Source organism: Zingiber officinale, chromosome 6B (genome assembly GCF_018446385.1).
Source record: "Zingiber officinale cultivar Zhangliang chromosome 6B, Zo_v1.1, whole genome shotgun sequence".
Classification (NCBI taxonomy): Eukaryota; Viridiplantae; Streptophyta; class Magnoliopsida; order Zingiberales; family Zingiberaceae; genus Zingiber; species Zingiber officinale.
Window position 1 is genome coordinate 12,736,940 of NC_055996.1, and position 24,906 is coordinate 12,761,845.

Sequence of the window (24,906 nt, forward strand, 5' to 3'; positions counted from 1 at the left end):
TCCTTTGGGGTGCTAGCACACTCTAAGGTTTCTTCTTCATCTCTTGTTTGTGTGGATACTTCTAGAGGTGTGTACATTTGAACACACTTGAGATCCGATGGACCTTGGACGAGCGGGATTTGCCAAGTGTTTCGCTTCAAAGTTATACTCACTTTCTTGTAGATCTAGTGTAGATCTAAGGTAGGAAACATGTACATGTAAATTTTTATATATCTTCGCACGGATCCGTGGCAAAACTTCGGGGTTTCCGCAACGCAAAAAGCGGTTTTTGCAGCCCGAAAGTCCCAACATAAATTAGGTTTTTAAGTGCAAAAAAAAATTACCTAGGGTCACTTCTGCAAGTGACTAAGACATGGGAGAAGATATGCTTCGACATGCCGAGTCTCATGGAACGTTAAGATGACCCTATTGTAGGTGTATCAAGTGTAAAAATTAAATCCTAAATTGTTTAGGAATACATCCAACTTCTCACCACCCAACAAACTTGAGAGAAATTGAAGTATATATGCGAAGCTAGGGTTGGAACGGCCGACAAGCCTAATAAGGTAATAATTTGAGGACCAAGACTTACAAGTCTGCTTCGTTCATTTGGGTATTTTCTCAAATGACAAATGGTCGTGTTGGCCAACAAGTATGACTGTAATAAAGGAAATATTCATCAATATATTTGGTGTTTTTGATAATACGTATAATTTTATATATTAGATAAATATCTGACATAAATTATAGAGTCGGCAAAAAGACGACCGCACTCGTCCCAAACATTTCCCGTTAATCTATCCCAAGATCAACACTGACATAAATCGTAGAGGATAATATTGTTAGGAGGGACTTCTCTCAGTAATTCACTTGGCCTTACAAGTGGATTAGGTTTACATTCCCATGGGCAAAGTTTTTACACAAATAACTGATTGTTTTATTTTCGATGCTTTTGACAGTTTCAATTTTTTTTTGTTTATGATAAACAAATGGATCTAGATTCTAATAGCGATTGTTTGATCTACCAACAAATAAGTTTTTTAATTCAAAGGATGGAATTAGCTATATACGAAGGAGATGGGAAGTTCTTGTTTATCAATTAGTAGAGTTGTCAGCCGGGTGGGCTGGGTAGTCCACCATCTTGACAAGTCAGGAAATCTCCAAATGAGACCAATTCAAGATGGGTTGAGTTAGATGAGCAACACATCAAAAAGTAATAAATATAGAAAAATCCTTACAATTTATTTAGTTCCATCATTTCATAAATAAAGATGTCTAAAAAAAATCTCCAATAAATTTTTTGATTCTTGATTTCACACACACATATATATATATAATAAACATATTTCAATGTATATTCATAATCCATAATCCTTTTTTTAAAAAAAAAAAAAAAATCCTTCTCGATTCGTTGGCTAACTTGAACTCACCATTGGACGGCTCACCTGGATAGGCAACCTGCATAGGTTGGTCCATTTAAGCCTATTTTTTTAAATAAATTAATAAAATTTAACTCAATCTATTTAAACTATTTGACATGATGGGTCAACTGGATTGATCCAATCCAAATTGACGAGTTTATCTCTTAGTTATTTATTTGTTACTTAAAGTAAAAGATTTATTGCTAATCAAAGGCTGACTTTCATATCTTTTGATAACCGATGTGACTTACAAAGAAATGTACTTTGAGACCGCGTACCACTTATTCTTTGGATGTTGATATAATAGGTAGAGACGGATGTACATATGGGCTATCCTGGGCTATAGCCCAATCCAAATTTTGTCTCTGGATTTTTTCCTTTTTTTTTTTATTTCTGCACCTTTCTCGTCTCGCCTTCTGTAAACTAGAAGAGAAGGGGAGACAAAGAAGTAAGCCAAGGCAAATCGGAGGGATGCAGCCGCGTAGGTCAACGTCGACTGCCCTCTCAGCTTTCCGGTGGACTCTAATACGCGCCATAGGAGCTATCGTCGTCGCCATCCTCGCGGTCCTCCTCTCGTCCACCATTTCTATGTCCCCGTTCCTTCTGTGAGCATCGCGTGAGGTTGCTTGATTTCGTGTGCTTGTTTTGTTGTTTAGGAACATGAAATTGAATACAAGCGGAAAACTAGCAAGCTATGCAAGAGTTCGCTCTGCCCCTAACTTGCAACTTGGATCGAATTTTGATCCAATTTTCGATGGCAACCTCAAGCTATGCAGGAGTCCTATTTCTATGTTGCAACTTGGATCAAATTTTGGTCCAAAATTCTTGCCATTGAATTTTCAGGACATCAATTTTCAGGACCTACTACCTCTACCTCACCATCGGCCACACGTAAGTTAACATTGCATTAGCGATCATGCCTTTTATCATGATCTTCAAATTTTGAATGGTTATGTATCATTACCGGTCAATTAATTTAATAATTTTATAAATAATAAAAAAAGTATTCAATAATTTTTTTTAATTAAGTGAAATATATATAAAAAAAATATGAGATGATAACGTGCTCATACAAAGTGAACTTAGATGGAGGAATCGCCCAACTCGAGATTAGCACACCCCCACCTCTAATTTCTAGATTCGTCCGTAATAATAGGTGCATTACATATCAAACAATAGACGAACAAATTCGAGCCATGATAATATTGAAGAATACACACAAATAAATGCATAGAGAAGTAAGAAAAAACTCTTGAAGCAATTAAATAAAGAGATCTGTCTTTGGTATGCACATGCACCGATTCTAGAGAGCTCATAATTGGTCCAAAATATGGTTGAGTTAGTTATTATGGGGTTGATATTACTATAATAGATAAGGAGTCAAATTTCGATAAAGTCGAGAAAAATATCCTACTCATAGTGGTCAACTGTAGTTTCCCGATTTACTTCTTCACAGATGAACGTATGAGGTGAACAGTCTAGAGCCGCTGGAGTGGTGGATTCCACCTTCTATTACAATAGAGAGCTTAGCTTTTGACACTAGAAGAGCATTCATATTAATTTTCTTAAATACAGAATTTATTTTAAATTTTACATTTTATGTAAAAAAAACTTTCACATCAATTAACCTATCTATTTTCTAAATTTAGATTTCATGAAAAGTATTTTTTTTTTATTTAGGGAATAAAATATATTCTTTAAATATTAAAATATCATTTAATTTAGTGAAAAGGGATTGAATAATGAAAAGTAAATATTATATAAGGAGAGAGACAAAATAATAAAAAAATAAAAGAGAGAAGAAAATAAAAAAAATAAAGAATAATGAAAATTTTAGGATAGTAAATATAATGTGTAATAAAAAATAATTATCTAAATTAAATAAATACATTATTTATCTCAAAATTTAGAGATATTATAGAAAAATTTGTATGGATGCTCTAACAGTTAAAGTTGAAGTCTAGTCTTATCCATAAGATTAACATATATCATATAAAATAAGAGTTTCAAGTTGAATAGTGAACTGTATATATATACACGTATATTTTGCTTTCATGAATTTAGTTGTGGCTTTTTAAGAATATCCATATCAGTTGCTTTATAATATTTCTAAAATTTAGAATAAATCATCTATTTTATTAGATTTAGATAATCATTTTTCACTATACATTACATTAGTTATCCTAAAATTTTCATTATATTTATTTGTTTATTATTTTCTTCTCTCTTCTATTTTTTTATTATTTGTTTTCCTATGTAATATCTAATTTTCATTATCCAATCCATTTCTTTTATTTTTTTCTCTCTTCCAAATTAAATAATCTTTTAATATCTAGCGAATTAATTTAGAGAAGTACTATTTATGAAATATTCTAATGCAAAGATTTTTTTTTAAATAAAATATAAAATTTAAGATAAATTATGTATTTAGAGCATCCACAAGCCACTCCTATTATAACATCCACCACCTCATCAAAAAACATAAGGTCCACTGTCACAAACTCATTATAATAACATCTCTCTTTCATATACATTCTTTTAACATTACCACTTATTATTTATGAGTCTCACAATCTAACCAATAATCTTACAATTATATCATATTAAATAAATATATTTTAAAATAATTAAATTATTTATTTTTAATAATAACCTTACTTTAAAAAAATAATTTACTATTTTAAAAAAATATATTAAAATTTTACTATTTCAATCATTTTTAAAATTTATAATTTTTTAATAAGTAAAATAAAAAAATAAAAAAAAATATACACACGAGGTGGGCCTGACGTTTGCTTGAACACGTTGAATACCTTGAACGTGTTCAAGAGAAGGGTACTATAATATCCCTTCACAATGGTTTTAACACCAAGGAAGTGTTATAACATCCTATTAATGCATGTATGCTTTTAGGAAAGTTGATGTCGATGATCATGATGTATATTTTATAATTTTATATATTTAAATTTTTAAATAAAAATAAATATATAGGTTCAAAAGTATACTATTCCAAATAGGATACGATACCATCTCATTATTTTTATCTAAATTTTTGAGATTCCTAATTCACCACCTGCCCATGATAATATTGAAACTAAAACTATCAAATTAAGATAAAGATCAACGAATTTCAATTATATATTAAAAATAGATTCCGCGAGCTTGATTTATTTGACCATTGACAAAACCGGAAAATTCAAAAAAAATTGCTTCGTAGAAAAAAAAAGAGAGAAATAAATAAATAATCACTTAAAATAATCATAACCAAAAATATATTTAAAAATGCTAAATAGGACACAAAGATTCCAAATCCGGAGAGCTGAGAAGCGGCATCTCGGCGCCGCGAGATCTCAGAGCGTCGCGCTACACGGCGACGAGTCGCCGCGAATCTTGGCTCGATTGGTCGGACCGGACCGGTTCGTCTATAAATCAATCGCCCTCTTTCTCGTCTTCTCCATCGTTACATCCCATCGAGACGGAGACGGAGACGGAGACGGAGACGGAGGCGGCGATGATGGGTTCGGCAGTGGTGGAGATGGGATCGGAGTTAGAGCTGTGTGCTATGCGGGCCGTCGCCGTCGGGTTCGTGAAGAAGGTGGTGACGGAGAGCAGGGAGAGAGGGCGGCAGGTGTGGCGGCTGGAGGAGTCCATCAAGAGTTTGGAGGAGGAGAAGCGCAAGATCGAAGCTTTCAAGCGCGAGCTCCCTCTCTGCATGCGCCTCGTCTGCGAGGGTCGGTCCGATGCTCCTCCCTTCTGCCCTTCCTTTAATTGATTTCGCTAGGATCCTTGTAGGTTAAAATTAGGGTTCTTTTGTTTGGGAATTTCGATCGCAGTGATCGAGGAGTTGAAGAGGGAGATCGATCGGTGCCGCGCCGAGGGTTTCGGCCGTGTGTTCCAGGAATTCATGCCGATTAAGGGTAAAATCCACGAGAGTAGCTCGGATTTCAGAGATAAGAAGAACTGGACGAGCTCGTTCCAACTCTGGATCTGCGAGGAAAGTAAAGATGACCAGAAACATGATAAGATGAACTTTAAAGAGGTTGGAAATACATAATTCTTTGTCATTTATTTGGGGGAAAAAATGAATCTTTGTTCACTTCTCGGAGTATTTTTGATCTTAAATGGATTCCTTTGGTTCTGATTGCAGAAATCAGTATTCGATTCTCGGAACGGCGGAGACACGTCCCTGCCGGTATTGGAACTATACAGCTCCAAGGAGGACGATGAGTCTGCCGCTGTGTTGTCTGACCTCTCTCTGTGCTCTACTACGATCACTCATGGTTATGTGACTCCGGCCATCAAGAACCATCCAGTTAGTTGCCATAAGTACTGTACTAAAGAATCCCTGGAAGCATCTCCGGCGGCAGCACCTGGCACACACTATGGCTTGCATCTGCAACAGAAGCAGCCTAGGAAGATGAGGAGGTGCTGGTCTCAGGAGCTGCATCGGCGGTTTGTGCTCGCGACCGAGGAGCTCGGTGGTGCACATGGTAAGACCTCAGTTGAATGAAGCTCTTATTGCTGTCTATACTTCAGAATTACTATTTTGCTCATGTGGAGAAAGGAAATTGGTCGATTTGTTCATCTTCCATCTGACAGAAAACAAGAAAACCTTTCTTATTATGATGCAGTGGCTACTCCTAAGCAGATTCGAGAAATGATGCTAGTTGATGAACTCACAAATGATGAAGTAAAGAGCCATTTGCAGGTGGATTCTTCTTTCCAATTTCCACATGTAGTTTCATCTTACTAATCCTAATCCAGCTGTATCATCATTGTTACACAGAAATACAGATTGCACACTCAAAAAACAAGCAGAGCAATTGATGGAGGCTTACGGGTTCCCGAAGAACAATACACTAATTCATCGCATCATAGTGTCTCGCAATCTATTTCTCCGATGAGTCCACTGCATTCAGGCCTGCATGGAGACAGCTCTGAAGATGGAAAATCTGAGAGCTATAGCTGCAAATGAAGGAAACTTAAAATTAATCCTGTATTCAAAGAGCTAATCGCGACTTACAATAATTCCGGTTGATACCGCAGCAAATGGAGAAGATCAATGTACATTCATTTGCTTGGATTTTGTTTCTTGAGACAATATGAGGGGGGGTTGTGATGGCACTATTTTGTTTCTTGTGTGAGTGCAAGAAGAAATCATCATATCAGCTGCTGAGTCATTTGGTTCTTTGTGCAAGTTTCTTTTGGTTTTCTTAAATTTCAATAAATTCCCCAACAAACTCGCTGCTTTGTGTGTGGATGGTCCACAAGAAGGAACCAGTTGGAAGAGATCGATCAAATTGGAAAACAGCAGCTTGCTTAGCAGACAAATCCAAATGCTGCAAGGGAATCTCATCACAAGGTGCCTTGTTCAACTTGTGCTCTATCTGATTTCGATTTCACCACGAATAAGAAAGGAATAATGTGGGAAAGAAAGAAGAAGAAAAAAATAAAGAATAAAAGGCATAGATTTCTATTGGAGAAATGGTACAGCAGGATATCTTTTCAATTTATTAGATATTCAAGGTGGTTTTAATTTTGATAAATTAACAGATAAATTTCAAACTGATTTGATATTATATTCGATTTACTTAATATTTGAAAATTTGAAGTGTTTATTTAGAGATAAGATTGCGATTGATTTGTGCATGTATTAAGGGAGTGGTTGTGGGAATTGCAGTCTACAGTCCACGTGAAATTAATTAATGCAAGCAAAGACTTTGAAAAAGTCAATAATCCACGTCGGAAGAGTTTGCATGCATGGAGGCTTATCGTTTTATTTATTACATTATATTATTATTATTATTTTATTAAATGCTTTAGATAACTTGTTTGATTTGGACTATTCACTGGGATCCGTGCATTTAAGTAGAAACAGTTTGACCGGACCACAGGTTTTCAAAATTACTCAGTAATGTATACTTAACCTAAAATTACTAAATCATATATCTATTTTTATTTTGAGTAAATCTTGTTGGCCAGAATCTGGCCAGCTAGAAATCGCTATCTCCCAATTAAAATGCATGCATGGACATGCATATAATTAATGTGGCCATATGAAATTACTAAAATACCCATGCATATGCATGCATGCATATATTCTAGCTGGCCAGATTCTGGTCATTTAGCAATACCCTTTTATTTTTATGCATGTTACCATTTACAGACGAGTACCTTTCCTAAGTCAGAGTTGCTTTTCTCCCTTCTCACAGCACCGCCCCCACTCTTTCAAATGATGCTTCTACCGTCCTCTTAAGATGATGTACTGGTTAACATATATAAAGTGTTATTATCATATGATTTAAAATTCGAATTTTAATATATCTAAAGTAAATATCTTTCTTATATATTAGTCATTATTCTAAAAATTAATAGTTATCCATGATTTACCTCCTCTGTATTGATCATAAAATAAATTAACCGGGACATTGAGAGCAAACTTATTCGTCTTTTGTCATTATTACCATCAAATGAGAGCAAACTTATTCGTCTTTTGTCATTATTACCATCAAATGATGCTTCTATCTTTTTTTTTTCCTTTGTATATTCTTTTCAATTTTATTTAATTTTATTTTTTTATTAATTTTGTTTAAAAGCAGCTAGCTCTCGCATTTATATATATTTTTAATTTTATTTAATTTAATTTTTTAATCAATTTTATTTATTAATCTGCAAAAGAAAGTATGCGACGTTCACTTTACTCATCTCTACCCGTAAGTCGACCTCTATGTTCTGTGTTGTATGAAGGAGCTTGAACTGTACTTTGAGATGGATCTATCATATCAAAAAACTTATCTATTATATGCTCTCGCATATGTGTATCCATCTCATCTAATATCTCAATAACGTGGGGATGTCATGTTGGGTCGTGCTCCCTTGTCATTAAACCGATGTACGTGCATCAACAATCTCCTCTAATGAACATTGATACTTTGTAGCGGAATTAGAATGGATAAATAACGGTAATGTGCAAGATCGTGTTCGCATGGAAATTCGTATACAATTTTGATAAAACAGTTACATCTGTCGGCTAGCTGATGAGATGCTTCCTCAATGCATTTTAGCTGACCAGAAATTAACTTCATTGCCTCTAATGAAATCTGACACCTTATTTGACTAAAAATGTCATCATGTAAATGTTGATAGCGTGGAATGTTGAGAGATCTCTCGAATGACTTCTTAATATCCCCGAACTAAATTCTCAACATCTTATGTATTTTTTCAAAAGATGTTTGTAGGGATGATATGGTATTTCCCAAATATAACTTCAATCTCGCATGTGCAGACTCTACCCTATAATAAAAAAATACATTGTGTTTTAATACTGAAAATAATTAAAATATACAATGAATAAAATTTAAATAATAAAGCTACAAAGTGACTATACTTTTGATTTGAATTGCTCCCGAGGTGCGTACATGTATCAGCCCATGCTGAAACAAACCGCTCTTTGTAAGAGTGTAACAATGTATCCCAAAGATAATTTAGAACACCCTCGAATCATTGATACTCCTTGCGCATAACATCCTACTTCAGCTGGTAAGACCACTATGTCGATGAATTAACGAGTAAGTGTCATGATATATAAAAACATTGTCACTCCAAACTAAGCATAGGGGTGCATTTCTTCATTACGCATTAGTTTATGTGCCAAATATAAAGGATGTGACATGAATTGTGAAAACATGTTTCAATGGCATTAATAAGCGTCAAATCCCGATCTGAAACAAACACCAATGGCAACAATGTCTTCTTTTCAACCATCCACTTCTTTAAGGTACCTAATGCCCATGTTAGTTGTTCTGTCCTCTCATTACTAAAATATGCGAACATAAGTGAGTAAGTTCGCATTGTGAATGTGATACTCACAACCCCCAATAGTGGTATCCGATACTCATTGGTCTTGTATGTGACATCAATGATCAACACAGATGAAAAATTGACAGACAACTCTAGACTTTTTGGATGAACCCAAAGAATATCTGTGATTTTGTTGGTGTCTGGATTTGTACGATAATTATGGAGGTATTCTTTCTTAATTAATTGGTCCAAGACATACTGAATAGAATTTAGACCGCCCTATTTAGCGGATTTTTTTGTGAAAATAACATTGTAAATGCTTTTGATCCCTGTAATGTTTGATGGGTCTCTTTCCTTCAAAATACTAAGAATTCCATGAGCTGTGGTGTTATTGGTCATGTCGAGCATAAATTCTTTCTCTATTGGTTTTAACCTACACGGGTACTCATGACCATCAATATATTCTGCTAATTGATGATTATGGAAACCACAAACAACCCTTAAACCTTACATTACACCATCTGGAAGTATTGGTATACCTCGCAGCTCAAATAGGCATTCACATTTTTTAATCCCAATATTTTTTTAAGGATTGCCCATTAACTAGATTTCGTGGTGATTTGTACTTTTCACCTCTTTGGCACATAAGATAGCACTTTGACAGCTTGTCACCTTTTAAATTAGCAGAATTTTTAATAACCACTACAATACTATTCTTCAGATCAACTGTCTTTACCCAATTTATCAAATCTTTTCTACTCTTAAACATCTATATAAAAAATTATAACAAAAATGTGTAAGTATGACATTATACAATCTTAACATAATTTCTCTACTTATAAAATAAATAACGAATATGTATAAAATAACGATAATAACTAACCTGATCTGTGATAAATACGACTGTATAATCACAACTATTGTTGAAGATACACTCTCCACTAGGAACAACATTCTCAATTGACTAACTATCTGAAAATAAACTCAAATAGTCATTCATAATTTTCTTCTATACTTTACGAAAAGTAATGGCTAAGAAGATAACTATGTTTCAGGAAGAGAGAAGGAGAGGTTGAGAGGGAGATAGCAATGGAGGGAGGTGTGACTGAAGAGTGATTAAAAATGAAGTGTGAGGAAGGATTTAAAAGAGGAGATTCTGACATGTGTCAAAAATTGAAGTGTGGGTTAAGGGGAGGGGAAGTTCTGACTTGTGTCAAGGATTAAAGGGGGTAATTTAAAGGGAGAAAGGTGTTTTGACATGTGTTAAGGATTAGAGGGTGGATAATTTAAAGAGACTGAGAAATTCTGATATGTGTCAAGAGTTGAAAGTAGGGTAATTTAAAAGGATGAGAGATTTTGACAAGTGTCAAGGGTTGGAATGGGGTAATTTAAAAGAATGAGAGATTTTGACATGTGCAAGAGTTGAAAGGGGATAATTTAAATGGATAAAAGATTTTGACATTTGTCAAGGGCTGGAAGAAGGGTAATTTAAAGAGAGAGGAGATTCTGACATATGTCAAGTGTTGAAGAGGGGTAATTTAAAGGAAAAAAGTGTCTTGACATGCGTATAATAAACAAAATTAATTTAAAAAATAAAACTAAATAAAAATTAAAATAAAATAAAGAATAAAAAGTAGAAATGTCATTTGAAAGGGAGAGAGAGGAGGGGGGAGGGGTGTGCTGTCAAAGGGGGAAGCAATTTGCTTTCTAAGTTGACAAATTGATTTTTTAAATCAATTTTGACCAATTCATATTTAAAAAATTATTATTCTCGATATATTAGGTTAAATTAATATTTAAAAATATTTTTACAATTATGAGAACTATATAAACACATAAAAATTAGTTTCGTGTCATTCCGAGGTTTCATGTCGTGTGAATTCGTCTAATTTTTATAATTATATATATATCTTCAAATATCAATTTGACTTAATACATATTGAGAGGATTTATTTTTTAACACGAATATGTCCATCTAATTATCATGATTGACTAATTGATTTAAAGATCTCAGAATGACATGAAGATATTTCTTATTTTTTCGTCTAATTCTTATGATTATAATTATACCCTCAAATATTAATTTGATGTAATATAGTAAGAGTAATAATTTTTTAAATACAAATCTATCAAAATCAGTTAAAAAAATTTTGATTCCACTGCTTAAAAAAGATACACGATTGGGAATAATAATAGGGACAAAAATAGAAGTGGATACATAATTATGTAATTTTAAAATTAGGATATATGATTTATAATTATGCTAAAAAGCTGAAGTGGAAAGGATAGAGAAATTAAAAAAAATATCAAAATAATAATTGTATTTTATTTTTCATTCTTAAAAATATCTTCAGCAATATTATAATAAATTTAACTAAAAAATAAAAAATATTTTAATATTAATTTTAATTAGTCAAAATTATTATAGCTATTATTGTTAAAATAAATTATAACATACAGTAATTTTTATCCAAACTGTAGGACAACATTATTACAAAATTATTTTTACGAATAAAAATTTTAAGGATAATGATAATTTTTGTCAATATATTTTTTATATACTTTTAAAAGTACTCATTTTCTAAATAATTAAAGAAACTAAAATTTTACAAATTCAGTCAGTTTTTGTAAGCATTATAAATGACACCATTATTCTAGTCTTGGACTGTAAAGGACTATAATAATATCGTAACTTGTTTTTTTTATATAATTTAATATCTAGCTATTTGAATCAATTAATTTTAGAGATAATTGATCTAACTTCATGAAAATTTTTCATCGGTCGATCACCAGGGTATATCAAAAAGTGTTCATAGAGGTCCATCCAAGCAATGGTAGAACCCGTCCGGATGATCTACTTGAGCCGTGGGCCACGAGCGTCGATGTCGACACCATCACTCCAAGCTACTTTTCTTTTTCTCAGTATTTTTTTTCTTTCTCCACTACAAATCCAAATTTATCTTCTTCTCAACACGGTTGAGCCGTCAGGCTAAAACTTAGGTAGGCGTTAACGTGACTCCGCTAATGCATCCAAGCGGCCAACATTCTTAAGATTGTCGTCCCACTGAAAAAAATCTTTATGGTATGTCGCAACTAAAATTCAACCCTTAGATTCTTGATTAACCACTAAAGGGACTTAACCATTGCACTCTCGTCCCGAGGGGCATATCATAACTTGTTAACCTATAAGTGGAACATTATCTAAAAGCAAGAAAGCTAAAATCAAGCCCCCGGACTATGATGTAGGAATCAATATTGGGCCTCCCATGCACCTAGGTTTAAAACCGAGAGACTGTAAGAAATTCACCTCTCGTGTTTAAACCATGGGGATCGCTAGGCCATTGTGTGGACTACCACTTACACTTTCGGATTTACTCTGATGGTGAATGAAAATTTTCATAAGGCCGGACTGATCACGATTAGTCGGATTATAACACATGGATACCAGCATAAAGTAAAATAAAGATGAATACCAGAGCATGTTTGGATTGGCCATGGCCATTTCTCACTCAGAATCTTCATGAGATTAAAAGGCAAAACATCTATTAAAATTAGCAACTCAGAAATAGGAGCAGACATATCTACCTTGAACGAGCAACAATGGCACATTGGAAGCATTTAGGCTGGTTAAGTCCATGGAGTCTTGGCTTCGACTTCAGCTTCAACATTCGAAAAACACACAACAGAGATTGATACACAGCTTGCCACCCTAGACAGAGATGACGAAGCCATTAATCAAATCAAGCTCCAAGAAGCAGCTAAACACAATGAGAAACATTACCAACAATCCACTCATATGGGGTAATATAAATATGCTAATAATGCAGGGGAAAGAAAATACAGCCAGCAGTATTAAATCAACCTGAGTCATTTGCTTCAGCTGAGTTAAATCTCAAAAGACAGCGTGCGCCAAAATTTTCACAGGATTTGAAAGTGAAATTGATGGTTTTCTCATCAAAATAAAAGTAGATCCTTGGAATTTTTAATGGATCGATACAACATATAACCACCTAATGGTTGCTACAAGATCTGAGTGCTCTGGTATTCAGTACAAAAGCCCAGACACCAACCCGCAAAGCAAATTGGAAGCATCATGACAATCTACAAGAATAAATTGAGTTCAAGTAGCTTGCCTCTCAACAATCAAATCAAAGTACAAAGCTTGCAATATATACACATTTCTTTATCATTATTGTTGTCGTTGTTTACTCATTTTGGAATCTAGGCTGCAGGATAATGATGAGATAAATTTGTCTCAATGATGACTTATTTATTCAAAGGTTGGCTTTCATAATCAAATTAATTGACAAATAATAAAAGTAATAAGAACCTGAAATTTGAAGAGGCAGGAATTCAGTTAAGCACCAACCAAGGACAGTTAAGGTATCTTTGCTTTGTTTTTCCATGCTATTCGTAACTGAATGATGTTCCTTGCAAAAATTATCTTATATACATCATAAAATAAACAAAATTCTTAAACTGTAGCGTACCTGATTGTTGAAGTAAGTTGCCAATACTTAATCTCATGATAAGCAAACTAGTCTCAGACAACTGAAAAGTTGAATTAAATTAAGGGCCTACCATTTACCCAACCAATGTGTTCTTAACATACAGACATCTGAAAGTTGCAGTAATTTGGCAACCTAAAGAAGAGTTAGACAGTCAATGGCAGACACATGTAGATATAATCTCTGAAAGGCTGAAAAGAAACCTACTTGCTTTGTTGGAAATCTCCACAGAGTTACTGTTGTTTAGGGCAAACACCACTGCACCTCTGCAAACTGAGAGCTCTTGTGGCCCAATTCTGGAGGAAGAAGGGAATGTACTACTCCAACTGCTAAAGCTTCCTAAGTAGCTTTTCCTTTCTGTGAGACAAGGAGAGTGACTGCCTTTGGTTTGGTCCCCATCAGTGTTTCATCTTGAGGGACCATCACTCCTCACCCAACGCATTGCTACAATTGCTTCAATGATATCATCCACAGGCCATAGCTTTTTCCAGTGGTTTGAAAGTCTCCCTGGGGTATTAAACCACAGTCGTCTTGCTTCTCCTCGATTGTTGCCATGGTACATTTTAAACTAAAGTGTCAAGACTTTTAGTTTTGGTTCTGATATATGATACAGGGTTTATAACTAGAGTAACAATTCATCTCATATCATGCTATTCATATACTAAACATGATAAAGCTTTTATAGAATAACATCCTTTATCACTTGATCTAGCATGTTGTGTTGATCTTATCAAAAATAAAATGTGTTATTAATAGCAATAAAAATTTACTTGTTTTACAAAATATATTTAAATAATAAGTAAACTCTATAACTTAATGGCCTCTCTAGTTGACTTTATATTGTTCTTTACTTGAAGATCACTCCAAAATTGATTCCTCACAATTTAATTATTGCCAAAGATGTGAATACTAGTCTAAGGATAAATTAATTTATGTATTCATATATAAATAAATGCTACTTCAAGATATTTATATTTGAAACTAAAATTATGACTAATGTAATCAACTAATATAAAGTAACTTTTAAAATATTTTGAAGTTTTGTTAAATATTTTCTATTAATAAGTATAAGGGTAAAAAAGGTATTTAAATTATTGAAGGGGATATTTTAAGAGATATTAGTGAAACCTTAAGGGCATTTATAAAAAATAAATTTAAGGGCATTCTAATAATTATGCGGAAACATATAATGCGGAAAGGAGTGAAGCGAACCAAATTTATGCGTCTTCCATGGCTTCTCCCTCCTCGCTGCCACGGCCGCCGCCGTCCGCTCCGCTTTTGCAGCGGCCACCCAAGCTCCAACCTCCGGCGGAAGAGATCTATCCTGAAGGAACCAGCAGCTCCGCCTCTTTATCCCTCAACCCCAGCCTCTTGATCGTCTCCGCCATCGTGGCCTTCGTGTTCGTCGCCTCCGCCTCCATCCACCTCCTCCTCCGCTTCCTTTCCTCCCGTATCCGCAGTTCTTCTGTCGCCGCAACACCCCCTCCGCTACCTCCGCCACCTCCAACACTCCCACCGCGACCTGACTCCCCTGACTCCAACTCCGGTTTCTCTGACAAAGACAAGGCAGCACTGGTGGATTCGCTTCCTCTGTTTTCCCTCGCATCCTCCCTGGCCGTCCTCCCCAAATCCTCCCCAGACTGCGCCGTCTGTCTCAGCCCCTTCCGCCCGCACGACGAGCTCCGCCTCCTCCCGGCCTGCCGTCACGCCTTCCATTCACAATGCGTCGATCCATGGCTCCGATCCGCCCCCTCGTGCCCTCTCTGCCGCACTTCCATCACTCTCCCGGCCACACCCCTGCCGCCGCCTCGCCAAGAAACCTCCACTCCAGGAAGCTTCCAGGTCGAGATCGGAAGCGTCAGCCGGCGAGAAACAACATCGGAGTCGGATCCAGCTGCCGGGAACCTTCCGCCGCATCTGCGGGCGTTCTCGCTAGGGTCGTCGTTCGAGTACATTGTGGACCAGGAAGTGGAGGCGGTGGTGTCGTGGATCCCAAGGAGGATCGTAAAGGAAGAAAAGAGCGAAGCGTCAGCGCCGCCGGAGCCCTCGCAGCCGGGCGCGGAGGTGGCAGAAGCGGCAGGGGGAGGAGGAAGGGGGTGGCTATCTTCCGCTTCCTCCGCTATATCTTCCTTACAGTTGTCTGGGAGGTGGAGCCACCGCTACGACGGCGGCGAGGGAGCGCGGTGGTCGCGGGATTTGGAGGGCAGCGCGCGGCGGGAGGCAGAGGAGGGCGGCTACTACGATTTCTACAGGTGGTTGATAGGGGCATAACCGTCATCTCCCCTCTTCCCCATGGAAGCTTCTTTCGCATCAGCCAAATGACGAAAATGCCCACTCTATTTCACATTTATTATTTTTGACCGTTTTGCCATTGAAATTCTTGCTGAGGTCTTGATTTAATATGGCTAATAGTTTAATGCAGTCATTAGCCCCACTTAATCCAAATTATTTGAGTAGGGATACCGCAAATTTACGGATAAGATGGTTCACTTTTTTAGATATTTGATTTGGATGGATAAGGTCAGACCTCTGGTTCAAAAAATTTTGGATAAGAAAAGGCCCTATTCATTCATTGGATGGATAGACTGGACCTCACTTATTAAACAGGTGAAATCCAACTCATCCAACCAATGAATGAACAAAAGATCAGGACTGATTCAAGGATCCGGGACTAGAGGATCCCTGCCCTTGGATGGACCTCACCATTTAAAAATGGAGTCCATCCAAATTAAAAGTCTTCATGTCATGGACCATCCTCTTATCCGTAATTTACGGACAGAAGATCAGTGCTCAGATTATTTTGGGTTACATCAAGATAAACAAGATTAAGATAAGGTAGGATAGTGATGGATTGTTGTTCCTGTGAGCATTTTTTTCAACTTAGTTTAGAAGAATCCAAAACAAGGTCACGAAGGTGACAGACTATGAAGTTCATACATACGTATAAAGCAGACAAAAGGGATGCACGGGTCGCCGTCGATGTCGATGCATCAGCAAAAATATAACAGTGGCATGCTCGTCGACTGTCACTGTCACTGTCACAGCTCTAATTATCTGCTAAAACATTATCTCAACGTTAGGTCCATAATTTAACTGATCAGGGAAGATAACAATCCAATTAACAAAGCAACAGAGGCATGGAGGCAAATATTGCTATGATAAACTAAGCTTGATTCAGTGTTCAGCTTCGACTGTCTTTCTGAGCAACCGGTCATGCTTCAGCATTGAGCCAACGCTCTCAACCACCAGGATAGTCTGTAAAATTGCAACTCTCGTGTAAATAGAATATTAGATTAGACAGTGGATTGTCTATGCAATCATGTTGAAATATAATCATGGTTCAAAATTGATGTTTCGTGAAATCAAATGTACAAGTACCTGTAAGCAAGCATAAGCAAGGCCGGTGGCGTAGTAAAAATTTGCATTTCCAGTCCCCTGTTAACGTTTTGAACCTTTCAGCTATGAAACGGGAAAAAAAAACTACTACAATAAGAATAATAGAGAGAGAATTACCCTCCAAATCCACAAGTTGTGCATAACAGGGCTGAAAAGAGAGACTGCAATATACCCGCAAAAAAGGAAGAAAGAAAATTGCATATCTGCATGAGTAACTTTGATTGTCATCACATGCCAATGTTCAAGTAAGAGACAGAGAAGATACGGATGAGAATATTACCTGCGAGCTCATTAGAGAATAGTGTTACAAGACTCAGGTAAAGAGTCGAATCAGCAAGCTGTTGAACAGGAAAAATTAATACTCAAATTTAACTGAACAAAGAATACGTGAAACCAGCATGAGATTAATCCTGAAAAGTTTAGTTCAGCTAGGATTAACACTTTGTAACATAAGTGAAATTGCATGGCACTTAACCAATTTCCATTGATCATAGCCTATGATCATTCTACAGTTTTTATGCATTCTTGTTTTTTCCTTTGGCTTAATGGTGATCTAATGAATTTCTTGACTTGCTCAGTACCAAGAATCTGAAAATAGTTTGAGTAAATTGTCTAGTCATTGCAGTCGACCACTATCAGCTAATAAGACAAGATTGCAAGGAAAAACAAATTCTCATTCATAAAGAAGAATGATGTATATGAGCTGAAAGTAATGTTTACATTATGCTATGGAAGACTATCACTTTCTTCCAGAGAAAGGTTAATTTTTAGAGAAGTTTCAGAGTTCATAGTGCACACTAAGAACCCCGAGTCAAAAGAGGAAATTAATATATACTCTTAACTCCAGTAAAGGAACCAATTAACTGCCTAATTTGAGGAACTAAAACAACTGAAACTTAAATGTTAGAGGCGTAGGATGACTTATAATCAATTTTCTCAAGTGAGGATAACTTACTGATGGATAAGACTTTAGCATCGAAGATATTGCAATATACACAAAAGCAAGGAAGCACGGCCGGTGTTTTAGACGTATAGCCAATGGCAAGATCACGAAGAGAATATTGACATGAAAAACTATAAGGAAGAAGTTCCTGAAGAAGTCAAAAACTTCGGCAAAAAAATACCTGCAGTCATTGTAGACATAAGAGCAGGCAAATAAATAATCAAAGCATACTGAGATACATATAAAGGAAACCTTCAATATGCTCACCAAAGTAAACCTATATTAGGAGACAAATCTTCAACAGTAAGAATAAACCCATATGTTCTGCCAAAACAAACACAAAAGCAAGCAATTAAAAAAGGACATTTCTTGAAGCAATTTCTGCTGAAAGAATATCAAAAATTGATAATAAGGGAGATGCAGATAGCAGTTCTAGAAGATCCGTCTGCATAACAGATTGCCTAAAACATCTATCAGAATAAAAACAAGAAAACAATTGTAAATTACTTGAACAATCATTTCTCAAAGTATGAACTGGTAACTGAATCTCAAGGAAGAAATAATCTTATTCAAATAAGTGAGATAAACATCTTAAATCATACCCTAATTTTGATAGTACGAAGTTGCATATGATGAAGCATTAACAATGTTTTGTGATGGGTGCAGAACAGAAATTCGAATATACATGGAAACCAGCAAAATATGTACTCCAATTTCTGTTCTTTTTGATATAGAAACAACCTTCATCGCATTCTTGATTTTCCACTTCATGAAAAAATTACAATATGCTCCTAAAGAGTATCATGAGAATATTACCTAGCCCACGAGGTACAATTACATCTATATAGGTGTCTAGGTTTGTCAGATATGAATCAGGCAAACAGTATATATCATGGAAGAAGGTGATCTTGAGATAAAAGGTTCCAATTTAAGAATCTAACTAGCAATGAATTGTAACTGTAGATTTTCTATCTTCAGGCAGTAGTAATACACAAGTTGAGGTGAATTAAAGAAATAGGCTTGATGGATCCATTCATAGAACATTCACCTTAAATTTGATGTCAGGTAGCAATCTAACACAACCCACAACCTTTTTCATCTGAGCTTGGGACTGACATTTACGGTTTTGGATTAAAGAAATAGGTATAGAAAAAATATTGCATCAGCAAAGAAAAAGTGAATAACAAAGATACTTTAGTCATCACTGGTAAAACTTACTTCCTGAACATTTCTGTGATGCTTCCAATCCCCTTGAGGGATATACTACTCAAGACTAATACATAGCCTAACCACACAGACACCCATAATGCAAAATGTAGCACTGGAATCCATAAGAAATGATTAATTGCTTTATCTGTTTGACTTGAAGTTCCTGAATTGACCTGAATCTTTGCTAAAGTACTGTTTTTTCTTGCATAAGAATTTTTCAGAAGAAACGATTTTGAAGGAGGAGCATCCAGACCATACCCTAACAAAAGAATGATCTGCAGTAAAGTTAATCAATTAAAGAAATCATTATTTTTAATTAATAAGTAGATGTATGAAATAATTATGTGAATTGCAAAAAGAATACCGGCACAATCAAGATAACTGGATAAAGAGATAGGTGCACTGCAAAAACCCATCCAAAAGCTGCTAATGGAGGTATTCCTGGCAAAAACAAAAAAATTACCTTTTAGCAACAACGATAATAGTAATTCTTCTGCTGAATCAAGCAATAACTAGCACCCAACAGCTAAAATCTAAGGTTCCAAATTTATCTGATGGGTTTTACTTCCATTAGTGGAAACAACCTCTTGAAATGTAGGGGCTGCAAACAATAGACCCTTCCCGGGACTCCTCATTGGCAAAAGCTTTATACATCAGACTACCCTTTTTTTTAATTCCATTAAAAAAAATACACCTAACTTCTAACCACAAGCAACAATATAATAACCATATCAGCCAACAAACAAATAATTAGTAGAAAGGAAATTAGTTGCATAACACAAATAAAACATGATTATCATCATCCAAAAATGAAACTGATCAAACAAAATTAACATGGAAAATCGAGAAGAATGTATGGATAGTACTTTCTGTATCAATTGGATTAAAAGAAAACCACTCCTGAAAATTTGAGTGAAAACTTCCGTATTTATCACAAAAATAAATAATCTGATGTTTTACAGCATATACATAAAACCACAATTCTGGACATGATTAATTCACCTGACCTCATTGTATAAAAAAAAATCCAGTAGTGGCACTACTAGCTTAGTAAAACGTATCATCTACGATTTGAGTTGACAATTTTAGGACTTTAAAAAAAACATAAAATAGTCCAAATGCATATTAACAGAAGTAACCTAAATGTGTCAAATTGTCAACAACAACAACAACAACAACAACAACCAAGCCTTTTCCCACTAGGTGGGGAAATGTGTCAAATTGTACCATCAAAAAATGGGAACCACACACTGCTAATACTATATGCATGGAATAAGCCTGTAAAAAAAATTTAAAAAAAAACGAAAGAAAGAAAGAAAAAAAAAAACTACTACTTCACAAATCAGATTAGATGTGGATCAAAATAAATAGTACATTGCAAAAGGCTAATAATTAATCCTACAGGAATAGCATTTCAATTAGTAACTCGTGAAATTTCTAGTTCATATGTGAATCATTTTTCCAACTGTAGTGCCTGTTTAATGTTATTAAACGTGGCAAAAGGCGATTCGCTCGCCCCAGTGTCCCTGCCAATCTGTCCCTAGGCCAACACGGAGGAGGTAAATCACATGTGGCTACTAGCCATTAGTAAGGCATGGAGTAAGGCATGCTCGGACGCGCCGAGTTTCGACCCCAAGACCTCATGTGGCAACACCCTATGCTTTAACCACCGCACCATCCCGAGGGGACATGTTTAATGTTTATTAAAGAACATAGAATTAGAAGAATGCTTAATATTCACTAACAATATATATCTATGCAATAGAACTCTCAATAAATAAACAGCGAGCACTTATATTACGAAAGAAACTTTCAGAAAATCAAAGCTTGGTACAAAATATCTGACATCAAGACAAATTATCTGACATCAAGACGTCATCAATAAGAGAAGAAAAGAGGCTTTGCTTACTTGAGCAAGCTCCATATATAGCCATGACAACCATCAAATTATCAATTGGTGATGTAGATGATCCAATGCAAATGACAATCGTCATTGGGTTCCAAAGATACATTAAAGCAGCAAAATCTCCAGAATCTACAAAACCTGACAACAAAAGTAAGATGAAATTAGTGCCTTATTTCAAATGATCCCCTACCCTGCTTCACTTCTCCGTCTGTTTATTTTAACTCATGTACTACACTAAGTAATTAAACATATTTTATAGACACAATTCTAAATCTTCTATCTATTACCAGTTTTATGATGCACATGGCAATCATACAGATGCTCCATGTCTAAGAAATTTGTCAACGAGTGCTAGTTCATATAGTATATATATGCACTGACACACTTTGAAAAAGAAGTGTACAACAACAACCAAGCCTTATCCCACTAGATGAGGTTTGAAAAAGAATTGTACATGAGAAAAAATTATAAGCAATTAAAGTGAAGATGATAAACATTCTACCCATGCAGTTTCAAGGATTTGGACAGACCTGAAGCTTCTACTAGCTTTGAGAGGTTGAGAATCTGCAAATGCTTGTGACGTGACAGCATAAGCTTCTTGCCAGTTGCACGGATAAGGGTGGCAGTAATAAAGTCTACAAGCACAAACAGCAGACTGTTTTCGCATTGATGAGATTTAAATTTCTAAATTTGAATTATGATTATAAAACAGCAACATGAAAACGATTCATTAAGAAGAATTCTGAGAGTTTCAAAAGCAAAACAGCAGAAGAACTCATTTGAGAAGAGAATAGCCAATGATGACAGATGATTCTCAATCAACAAATAATAATATTAAGAATCAAAATTGAGGCCATATAAATTATATAATAAAAGATGAACAGATGTAGTATCTAACAGTTGCATGATCAGACATATTGACATAACGTTAGTGCGTGGCTCATGAAGTGCATCAAAATTGAGATTATTTAACTAGCAAATAACCAAGCTAATATGACACCCATAGACAGTTAAAGTTAGCTATGCCAGTACGACATGAGATAAAAGAAATAGTTTCATAATTGGTAATGTTAGCCTGCCACAAAAGGATTGCAGAAGCACAAAACATAAGATTTTCATTATGAGACTACATAAATTAAATGAGGAGCTACCTGCAGTAGAAATGAGGAGGTCGCCCTTCAGATCTGCAAAATTGAATCCCAAAGGAGATGTTTGTGAATTTGGCTAATGAATATCAAAACTAAACAATGTAACTTAAAATTTTATTCTGAAACTCTTCCATCATTTTCTTCCAAAACAAAATGTGCATATATAAGCATAAACCATAGTTATTTCATCTTTTTTTAGTTATATAGTTTCCCTAATTAGCATGGCACATACCTTTTAGTACTAAGGGGCCCGAGAATTGACAGTAGCACAGGGGAGCCATGATACATCGAACCTGGAAAAAAGGGACCAAAAACTAATAAATGCAATAAAGGAGGTATGTTCTTCTTCTTATGAGGATCAATTAAGTTCCAAGCCAAAAGGCAGCAGATTCTAGTGCAAAGGGATACAGACATCTGATTGTAACCAATAAACTTGGTTTGAAAACATCTACGATAGCTAGCAGATTATCACATTTCCACAGGTAAAAATAAAACAGAAAAGGCACTCAAATTATACCATTCATGTAGGAACAACATGCAGCCATGCAGGTGGTAAATCTACAATTATATAAAATTGAAACTATTCATCTACAAAGACACTCTTTTTTAATTGGTCTTTTCAAACAAACCAATCATGGTAACTTGCTGGCAGGTATCAAATGACTCGCAGTAGACATTGCCTCAATACAAGTATTACGTGCAAACAAAAGTACATTAATCACTCTATAACCGGCAACATAAGAATAAATATACAGCATAATATTTGTAATACAAGCTCAGATGATCACAAACAAAGTCATTTACATACTATAGGCATTCATTTATCCCAAATCGTATTTGATTCCACTTCGAGTAGTCATTTATATTTTCTCAAGAAACTAATATGGAAGCTCAAAGCATCCCTTGTTTTCTTTTCCTAACAGCAAAGCTAGTGGTCATTTCGGTAGCACATTAGATTCGTTTTGTTGCTCAATATACTTGACACAAAATGGCTCGGAAAAGACCAATTCAGCTCTTTCCCCCGTAGGAACTCGTGGAAATGGACTGACCTGAGTAGGGCGACATGGACGCCTGCTTGAGCCAGTAACCTTCCGCCACTGTAAGAACAGAAATAGAAGACTAAAGAGGTTAACGAGTGTAAATGATAGGAAGAAGAGAGTAAACGGAGCAGGCGAAAGGGCTCGTACGGCGACGGAGGCTGGTGAGAGGGGTTGTGATCTCAGGATGAGATCCGAGGTGGAAATCCTTAGGCAAGCAAAAGAGGAGGAGGATACGGAAGGCGATCGCCGCCGCCGCCAGAGTCCAGTAGCCTCTGATTCCCGCCATGGCTGCTCTCCTTCCGGTTAACACGAGCGACGCTTTGTGTTCGCCGTTGACACGAGCGACGGAGGCCGGCGATCGGCGTAGGGTAACAGATCCGGTGTAGGATCTTCAGTTGAAAAGTGCAACCAGCTCTTAGCCGGACGGCCCGGCCCGGCCCATTTATAAAATGCCTTTAAAATTTTGTTTTTGGCATTTCGAAAATTACAATAGTCTTAAAACATCACGGTTACTCTTAGTAATTAATGCAGAGATGAAACTTGTAATTAAAGTATAAATCTTGCAATTAAACATAAGTAACAGCAATTTCTACATTAACCTTCCCAAACCACGCTATAAAAATGCATCCTCAAATCCAATTGTCTCATCAACAAATCCACAACCACAATCACAGCTATTTCCATGAGGCGATCGATGGAGCTGCTGCCGCTTCTGCTGCTGGTGGTGGTGGCGAGCCTTGGCGTGTGGCCGCCGACGGCGGAGGCGCAATTCAGGCTGGGGTTCAGGGACTGCTCAGAAGACGAAGCCCAGTGGTTTTGCCGGAATTGGCGGCGGGGGCCGCACACACCGTTGCCGCAGCAGATAGCGGTGCCTCCACCGCCGACCGTGAAGGAATGCTTGGGCCCGGTCACCGCCGTCAAAGGCTGCGTGCGCTCCATCCTGACGTCCGGATCCTCCGGCAAGCTGCGGCTGGCGCCGGGGTGCTGTAGGGCCGTGGCGAAAACCCCGGAGCAGTGCTTTTCCGCAAGGCTGCAGGCGTACTGCTTGATGCAGGCGGATGACTGAGGAATTGGCGGTTCTCCGCCTTGGCTTTCTCGCTTTTTGCTCAATAAAATTAGCGTAAAATCCGCCATTGAATAAATAGTGTTTCAATAAAAGAACACTGATCATCATGAAATTGCTTCAATGCTAATTAAAGTTGTTCTAATATTAGTTAAAAGTCTTCGAATCGAAGAGAATAAAAGATTTGAAAGATAGAATAAAACAGACAACAAGCGCCGTTGTTGATCCATTGCAAGTTTCTGCCGAAAGAACACCTCAAAAGCGAAACACTTCTAGTCTCATCTTTCTCATCACCAAATTTAATTGAATCATTTTGCTTCTGATGTTTATAGACTAATCAATTCAACTTCTCGCGGTTCTGTTTTCACTGCTTTCCATTTGCTTTCAGACACCCAATTAGTTTAGTTTCTCCAACAGTGAGTCAGTGAATGAGGTGAGTAAAAGAGGTTTGGAACTCTATTCATCTTCCTCTGTTAAATGTAATAGATGTCTG

General features: G+C 36.2%; 3 protein-coding genes and 1 long non-coding RNA gene across 4 annotated transcripts in view; 2 read left to right on the top strand and 2 right to left on the bottom strand.

Annotated features, from left to right (window-relative positions):
• Positions 1 to 6,702, top strand: part of LOC121990770 — a 76,154-nt gene extending 69,452 nt beyond the window's left edge. Inside the window, exons 7-11 of the mRNA XM_042544841.1 lie at positions 4,694 to 5,131; positions 5,234 to 5,439; positions 5,548 to 5,890; positions 6,032 to 6,108; positions 6,187 to 6,702. Coding sequence (XP_042400775.1) covers positions 4,694 to 5,131; positions 5,234 to 5,439; positions 5,548 to 5,890; positions 6,032 to 6,108; positions 6,187 to 6,375 — 1,253 coding nt within the window. The 3' untranslated portion in view covers positions 6,376 to 6,702. The remainder of the gene's footprint in view (positions 1 to 4,693; positions 5,132 to 5,233; positions 5,440 to 5,547; positions 5,891 to 6,031; positions 6,109 to 6,186) is intronic.
• A 6,229-nt stretch (positions 6,703 to 12,931) lies between these two features.
• LOC121992014 lies at positions 12,932 to 14,672 on the bottom strand. Its single transcript, XR_006114796.1, has 3 exons — positions 13,916 to 14,672; positions 13,531 to 13,843; positions 12,932 to 13,301 (listed from the first exon to the last, which is right to left on the bottom strand). It is a non-coding gene; the product is annotated as an uncharacterized LOC121992014 (long non-coding RNA).
• Positions 14,673 to 14,789: 117 nt separating this feature from the next.
• LOC121992013 (E3 ubiquitin-protein ligase ATL4-like) lies at positions 14,790 to 16,457 on the top strand. The gene has a single exon (XM_042546126.1). It carries the CDS (start codon positions 14,939 to 14,941, stop codon positions 15,977 to 15,979), a length of 1,041 nt encoding a protein of 346 aa, XP_042402060.1. The 5' UTR covers positions 14,790 to 14,938; the 3' UTR covers positions 15,980 to 16,457.
• A 275-nt stretch (positions 16,458 to 16,732) lies between these two features.
• Positions 16,733 to 23,760, bottom strand: LOC121992012 (phosphatidylinositol glycan anchor biosynthesis class U protein-like). The gene is made up of 14 exons (XM_042546124.1): positions 23,498 to 23,760; positions 23,360 to 23,407; positions 22,543 to 22,603; positions 22,314 to 22,346; positions 21,693 to 21,817; positions 21,166 to 21,300; positions 19,621 to 19,697; positions 19,266 to 19,531; positions 18,315 to 18,371; positions 18,060 to 18,228; positions 17,385 to 17,442; positions 17,222 to 17,307; positions 17,087 to 17,143; positions 16,733 to 16,963 (listed from the first exon to the last, which is right to left on the bottom strand). Exons 1-14 carry the CDS (start codon positions 23,634 to 23,636, stop codon positions 16,883 to 16,885), a joined length of 1,392 nt encoding a protein of 463 aa, XP_042402058.1. The 5' UTR covers positions 23,637 to 23,760; the 3' UTR covers positions 16,733 to 16,882.
• Positions 23,761 to 24,906: the final 1,146 nt, after the last annotated feature.

Excerpts from the sequence above, each read along its gene's own strand:
- LOC121992013 (XM_042546126.1), top strand. The coding sequence starts at position 14,939 with ATGGCTTCTCCCTCCTCGCTGCCACGGCCGCCGCCGTCCGCTCCGCTT.
- LOC121992012 (XM_042546124.1), bottom strand. The coding sequence starts at position 23,636 with ATGGCGGGAATCAGAGGCTACTGGACTCTGGCGGCGGCGGCGATCGCC. Across the intron at positions 21,818-22,313 it reads CCTCCTCATTTCTACTGCAG|TCTGCTGTTTGTGCTTGTAG; the intron begins GTAGCTCCTCAT and ends ATGCGAAAACAG. Across the intron at positions 18,372-19,265 it reads ATCACAGAAATGTTCAGGAA|AACATATGGGTTTATTCTTA; the intron begins GTAAGTTTTACC and ends TTGTTTTGGCAG.